Source organism: Teleopsis dalmanni, chromosome X (assembly GCF_002237135.1).
Source record: "Teleopsis dalmanni isolate 2A chromosome X, ASM223713v2, whole genome shotgun sequence".
Classification (NCBI taxonomy): domain Eukaryota; kingdom Metazoa; phylum Arthropoda; class Insecta; order Diptera; family Diopsidae; genus Teleopsis; species Teleopsis dalmanni.
Window position 1 is genome coordinate 27,983,652 of NC_051848.1, and position 12,775 is coordinate 27,996,426.

Sequence of the window (12,775 nt, forward strand, 5' to 3'; positions counted from 1 at the left end):
TTTATTATTTATTTATAATATTTATATTCTTTTCAAAAATTAATAATATGAAATTTTTGAAATTTTGCGCCAAATGTTATATTATAAAAAAAATTATGTTTATCTGATAATAAATTAAATTTTCTCGAAATCGTTGATTCCTAAATGACGCCATTGCATTAATAACACACCCACCACATTCACCACTTATTAAAATAATATATCAAGAAAATATCTACATGTATAATTAGTCCAAATAAAAATATCTTTTTTTAAAGTTTGTGAACTAATAAAAACCTATCGATTTAACTGTGAATTTCTATGCTAAAAATATCACTCATACGCAATGACGGCCACATCAAATAAGTTTCGACTGTATATTGTCTTTTAACTGCTAAATTCAAATAAATTTTTTTTGTGCTTTTTAATTTTCTTATAATAAATATTTGTTTTATTTAAGTTCGTGTACATTTCATTTAGAAATTTCTCATAAAATCTCAATCAAAAAGTCATCAGAAATTCATTAATAAAGAATTCGAAAAAGTATAATAAACAATATTTCAATAATAAATACATTTGTAAACATTTAAAAAATCTCATTGATTTGACAATAAATTCCACTTACATTTCGTGTAAATATATACATAGATGTATGTGTATATATTATAAGTAAGTATATATTTTAACACTTAAATGTAACTAATTAGCATGTTTAAAATGCGTTAAAGTATTACTACTAATGCCATTCGAATAGAATATGAGCCACCATCAAATAGGCGGTGATAATGGTAATTTGACCCAACATCATGGGAAAAACAATTCTGAAATTAATAAAAATGGTTTGTTAACATTTAGTATAATTTATATATTTAAAATTCATACTTTAAATATCTAGTGAAGGAAATTTTGTAACCATGTTGTTCAGCTATACCGGCAGATATAACGTTCGATGATGCACCATACAGTGTGCCATTTCCTGTATAAATAAAAATAATTATTTTAGTATTGTGGAATATAAATATAAAATGATTATAGCATTAATATTATTTTTTTTAATTAAAGTCAATTGTTATCACGTACTATATAGTATACCAATACATTTTTTTTACCTTGTTTAAAACAAATCTTTTTTTTTGTGTTCTAATTTAAAAAATGCGTTAAAAGAAAACCCTTTTGTTTCATCAACTTAGAACTGACTTAAAAACTAACAAGAAAAAAAAAAAAAAATAATATATACACAATAAATAACATTTGACAAATTAATAAATAATAAAGCAAAACAAATTGTGTTAAAATTAAATTAAAAATAAAAATTTGAGGTTAAAAGTTTAGAACAGATGATTAAATATTACAAACAAACAAAGATATCAAAAAAAAAAATAATAATAATAATACAAAAAATATTTGTAATATAAATACTTTTCAAAATATATTAAAATTTTAATACAAATTAATAAGTATTCTTATTGCCATATAAAAAAAATGTAATTAAAAATAAAAATTTAGGATTAAGAATTTAGAAAGAATGATTAAATATTGCAAATAAAAAAAGATATTAAAAAAAAATATAATAAAAATAATATTTGTATCCTTATTGCCATTTAAAAAAAAAATATAATTAAAAATAAAAATATAGGATTAAGAATTTAGAAAGAATAATTAAATATTACAAATAAAAAAAATATAAAAAAAAATATAAAAACAAAATATAATAAAAATAATATTTGTATTCTTATTGCCATTTAAAAAAAAAATTAAATTAAAAATAAAAATTTTGGATAAGGATTTTAGAAAGAATAATTAAATATTGCAAATAAAAAAATATATAAAAAAGAAATATAATAAAAATAATATTTGTATCCTTACTGCCATTTAAAAAAAAAAAATTAAATTAAAAATAAAAATTTAAGATTAAGAATTTAAAAAGAATAATTAAATATTGCAAATAAAAAATGATATAAAAAAAAATATAATAAAAATAATATTTGTAATTTGTAAACAAATTAAATTAAAAATAAAAATTTATGATTAAGCATTTAGAAGGAATAATTAAATATTGCAAATAAAAAAAGATATAAAAAAAAATATAATAAAAATAATATTTGTATTATAAATATTTTTTAAAATATATTAAAATTTTAACACAAATTAATAAATATTCTTATTGCTATTTTAAACGTTAAATAACGGACCATAAGCCAAGTAGAAATACAATTTTTTATTAATATTATAAATAAATTAATGTATGCAGTAATTCACAGACAAATGTGTTTATAAATATGTCCGATATTTTGCGCAACTGTCCAAGAAATTCATTAAACCCAGAAAAATATTTTGTTTTTAAACAAATTTAAGCCACATTTAAGAGTAAAAATTGAATTCATCGGAAAACAATATCCGTGAATTACGTATACATTTAAATATTTTCTTTACCTCCTAAACACGGTCCAAAAGCCAAAGCCCAGACGAGTGGATGTAGTGGCAAACCTAATGATTCTTTGGCCACTAAAGATATAACCACTTTCACCATCATTGCTGTCACGGGTATGCTATCCAATATAGCTGATGCCAAAGCAGAAATCCACAATATTATAAATATCGCCATAGCCAAACGATGGCGCTTATCGACAATTAAAATTATATTTTCAGTCACTTCACCAATCCAAGCAAACAAACCCAAACGTTCGACACATTCCATCATAACAAACATGGCCGCAAAAAACAATAAAGTTGTCCATTCAATACGATGCATCAGATGATCCATATCATCACGATTAAGCACTATAAGTAGCGCTATGACACCTAACAGTGCTACCCAACCAAGCGGTAAAGTACGTAATTGTGGCACAGATTGTATAAAAAAACAAATTATAACAAAAACCAATGCTATTGTTGCTTGTATAAGGAGAGTTTTGTTTTTTATTGGATACTGTAATTAGAAAAATTAATATATTTCTGAAATGTGAACATCAGTTAAATTTACTTTCAACTTCAGATCCTCTAATGTGTGCACGTATTCATCCGAAGAGCCAACGCCACGTAGTTTGCGCCTCAAAGTATGTTTCAATATTTTGACTTTCTTAAACAAAGTCTCACGCACTAAATCAGCGTCTTTCGAAAAGGATGATATTGCGTTTGCCGCACGTTGCCAAACTTTGATTTCACGTCGAAGCTCCTTGATTTCCTTGGGTTCATTAAGGCGTAACGATTTGATGTCACGAAACACGAGACGCAAATACACGCAACTTTGTATGACGGTGAGTATGACGCCTGGTATGGTGTGCTCCACAAATTGCATGAATGTGACACCCTAAATTTTCATAATGAAATAAAATATGTATATATATTTGCATGCTTTCAAAAACAAAGTTATAGGAAGTTACATTTTTCGCTATGAAATGATTTGAACAGATAATAATACTAATTGGATCACCAATAGGTGTAAGGGAACCGCCAATATTAGAATGTACTATAATGCCCATCAATACAGGAACTGGATCCAATGACATAACTTCACAAAGTCTATTAAAATATATAAAATTAAAGAAAATATATATTAAAAAAAAATATGTCACTAAAACTACTGCAAACATTGAAGAACTCAATAGATTTAAATAAAATAGAAATAAATATGTATTATTATATCTGTTCCTTACCTTATAGCTACTGGTGTCATAAGTAGCACCGTAGAAATATTATCCAAAAAACTTGAAACAAAACATGTTATAAAACATAAACTGAAAATCATCCGCCACAATTTTCCACCTGACATTTCAAATGCAACCACAGCAATATAATCGAATATGCCCGTTTCAGTTAGAATTCCTACTATAATCATCATACAGAACAGTAATGTCAACATTTCCATATCCATCCACTGTATAATCTCCTCCATATTGGGACGATCATCAAAGCAGGCTAATACTGCTATAGACAATATAGAACAAATGATCGCTACAAAAGTGCGTTCAAATACCTAAAGTCGTGAAAAATATTTAACAGATTTAATAGATACTGCCAGTGTAAATCTTAACTCACTTCCCACACCAATAGGGCATAGAATATAAGTAAAATAAAAGCGGCCAACATAGCACCAGTCTTGATATCAATTATTAATGGATTATATGTCACGTGTATAGCGAAATCACGATCTGCATTTGTATAAATATTAAGACGCATTTTAATGCCAGGCTGTTCCAGTTCTTCCAGCACCTCACTATTTAAATTAAAAGTTCGATTACGTGAAACTACCGGTGCTGTATCAAAAAAACCCTCCAGTACCATAGGTATGTACCAAGGTGACAAAACATCCTAAATGTTTTAATTAAAAATTTTGATATTTAAACATAGAACATTAGTTGATCAAAAATATATATAGAATCAAATTAAAATTTCTATGCTATAAGTATACTTAATATTTTCCAGAATATATTTTAAAGACCTTAAAATCTGCCGTTGTGTTTTCCATATCATAATAGGATATTTGTGGCTGAATTGTCAAAAATACTTCAGTTTCATTTGTAAATTTCATTGTTTCATTAAAAGCGCCATCAATTTCCAATCTAAAATCACCGGTGGGCTTAACAGGTAACACAAAATCTATTGAGAAAAGTTTCTTAAATATTACACAAAATTTATTAAAGACACAACACAAAATCTTAAGACAAATTTATTGAAAGACTATTTTGTAGTGATATTATATATTGTGCGTATTATACATACAATATATAATATCACTATATCACCTTAATAGTAGTTCTTTATTTATACTCATTTATATACGATTTTTATATGAACAGTCAAACTTCCATAACTCGGACTTCTATAAATCGAATTTTCTATAACTCGAACTTTATTCTTTAATTCGAAGTCTCCACAAGTCGAACCTTTTCTCTGCAAAATCGTACTTCGAGTTATGGAAGTGAATAAAATAATTATAATTATATGCTTTAATTATAATTAAAGTAATTAACGTAAGTCATTTGCCGGATATATACGAAAAATTTTAGGATATAATATATGTGTACAATTTTTATATTAATCGAGATTCAGAATATTAAAAAAACGCATTCTAAAAAATAAAACTATTGTAAAAAAACTATCAATATCTCCAAAACAGTGTCTCTACTTTAACTATTATTATTATTATCCTCATTATTATTTCAAACCAGAAAACTTTGTGACCTAATTAGAACTATTGTATTAGCCTTAATATATATAGGCCTATATATGTAGCCTATATATATAAATTTAAGCACAGTTTGGAGTTTGCTGTTCTATCATTTATATGAAGGCCCGACAGTACCACTTAAATGAAACTTTTCTCTACCAAGAGTTGGATGTTTACAAAAAAAAGTGCACTAAGCTCTCTCACAAAAACGACAGAATTTAATGTCGAAGACCTTCCACTCATTGAAGTGATATCTCAAGTTGCATTGTCCTGTAAAGTGCCTAGATAGGGTCCTCAAATCTCACCTGCTTTGCGAGTCTCATCTGCTTACTTGATACTCTTTTGCCTGGGACTAGAAATCATTTTACTTAACGTTTGTACACACTGTTAAAGTGATCTACAAATTTCTTTTCTTTTCATTTCCTGATAACCTTAATTAAGCGATATCTTGTGAGTCCAAAGCCAACTGAGGGAATATTAGCCCCTCTCCCTTGCCTACATAATCAGCCATTTCAGTGCATTTATATCCTTAATTACATGGAACCCATTTAAAAACTGTAGTAATATCTAAAATATTAACTCTCATCTTTAGTCCATAAAATAACTACAGTTTGTTGCGGTACATGTAAAATAATATGATATATGACTGACGTTCTTTTGATGAACTAATTTAAATATATTTCAATATTTTTGGGTAAAGACTTTTATTCGTATAAACTTAGATTATCCGAATTTCCGTAAGTCTAGATTAATAATAAAAACACAACCTTAAGCAATTTCATTTGTTTATTGACAAAATATGTCAATATCTATAGGCCTTTTTATTGAGATACAATCGGTATTTAATGAGATATATAAATTATGGGTACCATTATAATTCTCAATTTACTATTATAAAAAAATCCTCTTCATCCTTCGCAAAATACTTCAACTTGTAGTATATTTATTATTACTTATATTGCATACTTATTATATTTTTTAAAATATTATAATGAAAATATAATTACCGGAGGAGGGGAAAAAATTTTTTACAAGAAATAATATAACACACATATATAATAAAAGGTGAAGATCACACTTTTTACTTACTTTTGCCCTTATATTGTGGCACTTCTAATGTCTTCTCAATCAAATGTTTCTCATCACGTATCATCAAAAGACAAGCTGCGAATATCCAGAAAACTAATAGACCCGCACGCTTCAACAATTTTATTTTATAACGTCTTTTGGCGGATTTCTGTTTTGCTTCAATTTTATCCGGAATTGCTTGGATTCTATCAATATTTTCAACATCCGAATGTGTTCCTTCACCATCAGTGCTGATTAGTTGAAGATAAGGTTTTTCAAAATGGAATGTTTAATAAGTGAATACATTTATATCTATATTATTTTTTTCTATAGTAATCATAAACCGAAATCATTATTTAAATTCATTTTTACACTTTTATACATTGTATATAGCATATACACATACATATACATTAAGACTGAAAAGTTTTCGGAAATTCTCATTTAAAATTCGCGCGCTGTATATTTTTCGATATTTTAAGTTTATGTAGTTTGGCAGCACTGTCCTTAATTACTATGCCAAAAATGAGCTCGATCTGTCAGACAGTTCGTTTACGGCAGCTGTTGAAACCAGTTCACCTCAGTAGTGCGTTGCGAAATGTCTTCGACGGTCGTACGACCGTCCTGGAAGGCTTTGTACCACTCATAAACTTGAGTTTTCGATAAAACTGATTCCCCATAAGCCTTTTGTAGCATTCGCAACGATTCTGCACACGAAATTTCGTTCGAAACACAAAATTTGATGCAAACTCTTTGTTCAATATTTTTTTCCATTGTTTTTTTCGCAACGCCCTACTGAGGTGAACTGGTTTCAACAGCTGCCGTAAACGAACTGTCTGACAGATCGCGCTCATTTTTGGCATAGTAATTAAGGACAGTGCTGCCAAACTACATAAACTTAAAATATCGGAAAATATACAGCGCGCGAATTTTAAATGAGAATTTCCGAAAGCTTTTCGGTCTTAATGTATATAGTATATAGATAAACATGGTATATAGATAAACAGACGGCTAAAATGCCATAGCTATGAGTTTTATATATATAATATAATTATTATTAATTTCTATGTAATACAATACTACTACTATAAATAAACATAAAACATAGATAAATTTAGTATATAGATAAACATAGTATATATAGATAGTAGTATAGATATAGATATAAATTATATAGATAGTATAATGTATAGGTAAGCCTCGGTGTTTGATATAATATAATGCAGTAGGCGGACACAGTACTAAAGATAGTCAGTGGTATTGTTTTCGTAATCTTTCACTATAAATTTTCACACACAAATTTGATAGTTATATTAATTTAAATGCCATATAGATAAGTTTTTTTTATATAGTAATAATCTTATAAATAACTTTAAATTAATAAAGAAACTGTTTTTTACCTTTTCTCTTCAGGATTTTCTCTCTTCTTTGGCAATTTTTTCATATTAATATATTCTGAGCCAGTACAACTACCTTCATCTTCGTGAGATGAATCAACTTCATTTGGTAAGATAGACTCATCATCGGTGGGAACAGACGAACCTGAAAAATAAATATTATTACAATATCAATATATGCAATAAAAAAAAAATATATAGATTCTAATTATTTGAATTATTTAAGTGTAAGTGTAATTGTATCTATTATATGTAGATCACCTATCATAATATCACTGAAACTGAAAATCAACCATAGAATACTTTGAAATAAGTTACATGAAGTAAATATAGTATAATTTCCATAAAATTATAAAATACATCTCAATGTTGGATACGTCATAAAGGAAATGAATGGAATGTAAGGGAAACGAATGAAAGAAATGTGATATATTCTGTTAAGTCCATATAAAATAGAAAAAAATCCTTTTTTTGAAACGCATATTTCAAATATTTAGAATATTTTTTAATCAGGTTAATAAATCAATTGTTTAATCTATACACAGACTCTTAACATATAATACACCCATCGAAGAATACCAAATACTGATTTAAAGTTTGGAACGGGTTAAAAGAAAATTACAAGCGTCATACGAATAATATCATTATTCATAATATAGCTTGAATAACTGATTTACTGTAAAGAAACTGATATAAGGAACTCATATACTCACAAATATATTATCATCTAATTGAAAACGACTACAATAGTATCTATGCATATGCGCCAACATACATTCAGGGATCCAAGGGATAATCAAATTGCAAATAACATAAGTCCCCGATAGACATTACAGCTGCTTCTCTTGTGGTTCAAAATGCTGCAATTATTGCTCTCAACTCTCTCAACGAGTTGTGTAGTCTTATCAGTGCCCAATTCTTGTGGATACCTGGACATAGAAGCATTTCGTGTAAATGTAGACAAACTTCCTAAAGCAGGCACGCTGCTCTCCGAAACTCGCTTCTCAGATATTGGCATCTTTCTTTCAATAGCTAAACTATCAATCAAATTAAAATAACTACAGTCATTAAAGAAGGCTTGAATATATGAAAATTATTGTTAGACTACAAAACTCATGTAGTCTAAACTAAACAATATTTATACCAGTCAACTCGTTCAACTAAAGCGAAACCGTGTTTGATATCGCTACTAATAGGTCACTCTACAACGGCTTGTATTGGGGTTTTGCCTCTACGAACGAGGAGGATATTACACTCGACGTCATGGATTAGCGTCTATCATTAGCTAGGATTAGATTCAAAATTTTTGGAACCGCTTCTCTAAATAAACTAACAAAACTGTTGTTCTTTAAAACTTAGCCAGACTTGTTAAGTTAGTTTCATTCTGAATAAACGAGGAAATCACGGTTATCTAGGATGCTGTTCGTGCACTATTTTAATGTTTTGAATAGTTTTCTCATTCGTGGTATCACAATAGTCTATTATTTGTGCTTAAGTGATCTGCAGTACATAAGGCTCCTACTCAACCAACATGTATGTTTTCTCTGATATGACGATCGGAATTAATGAGTCCAAAAATGTCAAGTCGAAAATAAGTATAAACAACACTTAAGCAGTAAAGATAAGCATCGGATTCTCTATCAGTGCTAAATTCTCCACAGATGGCAAAAATTTTAAAACAGTGGAATTTTTTAGGTATCTCACAAAGTGATATCTATAGAATACAAAATACAAAAAGCATTAGTAAAACAAAGATAAGTTTCGCTGAACTCCGTTTCAAGTCATATATAATTAAATCTTTAAACTTAATTGATAAAAATTTAATTTAATCTAAACATTAAATAAAAACAGCGTTTAGGAGGTATTATTTATGTAAAATAATATATACGAATGATAATACTCGTACATAAAGATCAGAAGAAAACCTGTACCTATATAATGTAAGAGAGAATATGTACCTGATTTTAATGAAGTTGGAATGTATATATATATATCACATTTAATTTTCATTCGAATTATTCTAATATAATAATCGCTATAAAATAATAATTGTATAGTATTTCAAAGATATGAAAATATATAAATCAATGTTTTTTAAATGGAAACACATGATGACTGATCTATGGCAAACATTTTAATTTGATTTTGTTTCAAAACAGCTTTTCAGAGTTAAAAAAAAAATATTTAAATATAATTTAATCAAAAAAACAACAATGACTCAAGTATCAAAGATTTGTATTGCATTGAAACACTCTAGTAGTCAAATTATTTTTACTTTTACGATAAATTATAAACAATATATTATATACTCATCTAAATATAGCACAAAATGGCTCATTTGAACTGACCAATTTCAAGCTACTATATCTTTCAAGATTGTGAGCAGACTACGTTCAAAATAATGGTTTACATGTAGCGTCTCCATTTTTTAAAATGTCTCATCCACAATTCCCCTAATAAAATTATAGCCCTAAATGTTTGCCTAAATTTACAAGTGACTATTATTAGAGCCCCGAAACAACTGAATGAGAATAAATTTTTTGTATTACAAGATTCGTATTCATGCAATAAGTGGCTTCTTCGTTAATCAATTAAGAGACGAGCTCATCCTATACACGACCATATATTGCCTAAAGTTTACTTTTTTGATCTGCATTGGATACATTTTCAATATAAAATTCATTTAAATACTAACACCTTTATTATAGATCACTCCTAAACTATATTCTAAATTGCTAAGCTCCGATTGCCGACGTCATCATATTTATATATCTCGACAACGATCGTTTTTTAAGCCAACTTTTTTAAAGTAAAATTGAAAACAATATACTTTCTTCTAGTTTACTATATGGTTTTTCAAAACTATTTTGTAAACTTTTATTCTTATTCTTATTCTTATTCCCTTCTTAAGACATAACTAAACCAGCGAAACCCCTGGATGTTAATTCGCTAAATTATATCAATGTTGTGAGAAAGCTCGTACAGCTTATGGTTCTGTCGGATGCGGTAGTCGTCGCCAACTTGTAGAGGACCAAATATGTTACTAAAAACTTATCTCTCAAAACATCCACTACTGTTTTATAATTCTCTGATAACATCCATGCCATACAGGGCTACAGTGAGGATGCGTGACCTGTAGAACGTAAGTTTTGTCCTATGTTTTGAATATTGCAAAACCATTTTCAACACAACTGCAACCTGTACACTAATTACATTGTCAAAATTGTTGGCATATATATTTAAGTCCAAAAATTTATGGACTGATGTTATAAATAATAATACTTTTATTAGCAACAAAAATTTAATCTTTCTTATTATAATAATAATCTAAAATCGAATAACTTTTGATTAAAAAATCAAATCAAAAAACATTTAGAAAATATCCTGATATTCTCATTACTAAAAGAACTTACTTTGATTGTTGGTATATTCTTATTATTAATATTATATTAATTATATTAATATTATGTATGTTGCCATTCAATGAGCTTAACTAACAATATTTTTTATATAAATTTTAATTTTATGTTCAAACAAGATGAAATAACTATTATCATAATAAAAAATTTTTTTTAATAGTAAGCTTTTTGAACTGTTGTAAATTACAGCAACAAAATCAGAAATCCTATTTCATCTTATATCAAAACGAAATCAGAAACCAGCTGTAAAATATTGAGTACTTTTTTTTCCAATTATTAAGTTTTTATAGTTCACTTGTTAAGTATTACTTACTTTTTTGCTCTACCCATTTAAATTTATTTCGTACATTTAAGTAAACTCTTACGTTGTACAAGACAACATCGTTGTTATTGAAAATTCATATTTTATTATGTACATTATTTTTCATTATTTCATTGTTTTCCTTTGTACTCTTATTCTTCACAATTTAGTTCAATATTACTAAATAATAATTGTGGGTTTATAACAAGAAAGCAACAACAATTTTTTAGTAATAATTTACAGTTATGCTTAGAAATTTCTATAGAAAACCTCTCTAGACAAAAAAAAAATAAAATTGTTGTTATTGTAGTTCAATACTTTTCGAAACCTCTCTAGAAAACCTCTACATTTTTTTATTATTAAAATTAATAATAATTAAAAAAAATTAACAAAAAACGAATTTATTACTAAAACTTTTCATATTAAAAACCAATCAATTATGAATCAATAAAAAACATAAATTAATTGTTTATAAATAAGCAATTAATATCTTATAAATGAATCGAATTGCTAGGAAAATTTGAAAAAAATACTGTTTACATTATTTAGACATTTTTAGGAGCTAATATATATAGTCTTTTCATTAATCATTGTCCACAATGAAATTACTCAGCAATTTTCGATTAATAAATAATTTTCATTAGTGAAAATATCTATTGACACTGCTGCCCTTAAAATAATTTTATTATAAATATTTGAAAAAAAAAATTGAGAAAAAAATTGGCAATACATCCGAATGAGCTTTGTTTAAAAATAGATATCACAATTAAAATTTAAAAACAAATTAAAGTGAAAATATATTTTGAAAAATATAAATTACAAATAAACTTTTCATTTCGGAAAAAGCAAAAAAAAAAAATATAAACAAAAATAAATGAATATGTAAAAGGATGGAAAAAAACATGTGGAACTTACCGTGTAAACGTTCATTCTCCATTTGGAATGACGCCATGCTGGGATCGTGCCGTATTTGAGCTGGCAGAGCGCGCCATACCTGTAAGGATTGCTCTGTCACTTGTCCTGGTGTGACCAGATTCTGACTTGAATGGCGCTTTTTCAATTCGATGCCACGACTCGGGCTATTGCCCTTCAATTGTCGAAATTTTTCACTTAAACCCATTTTAAGTTAACAAAAAATTTTTCGAACATTGACGTTTTAATTAAATATTTTTGTACATTAATGTTTTAATTAAAAATTGTCTAATTTTTTCTTTTTTTTTTTTGGCTTTTGTCACTAACAATTAATTACTTTTTTGTATAAACGGCGACGTTGAAAGAGTTTTCTTATATATTCTTATATATATTGATATAACAATAATAAAATTAAGCTCATAAAACGCGCATAAATAATGCAATACAAATAAACATTTTCTTTTTTCGGCGCGCAGATACTTTTTTTTGATTAGCAGATACTTCTTTCACTTAATTATCAGAAATTAAA

At 27.1% G+C, this 12,775-nt stretch overlaps 1 protein-coding gene across 1 annotated transcript; it reads right to left on the reverse strand.

The window, feature by feature from the left end:
* Window positions 1–582: 582 nt before the first annotated feature.
* Window positions 583–12,498, reverse strand: LOC119689836 (P protein). The gene is made up of 11 exons (XM_038104753.1): window positions 12,250–12,498; window positions 7,618–7,759; window positions 6,239–6,468; window positions 4,421–4,578; window positions 4,018–4,290; window positions 3,636–3,955; window positions 3,363–3,501; window positions 2,963–3,289; window positions 2,413–2,908; window positions 862–955; window positions 583–800 (listed from the first exon to the last, which is right to left on the reverse strand). The coding sequence occupies exons 1-11, from the start codon at window positions 12,452–12,454 to the stop codon at window positions 716–718; spliced, it is 2,469 nt and encodes an 822-aa protein (XP_037960681.1). The 5' UTR covers window positions 12,455–12,498; the 3' UTR covers window positions 583–715.
* Window positions 12,499–12,775: the final 277 nt, after the last annotated feature.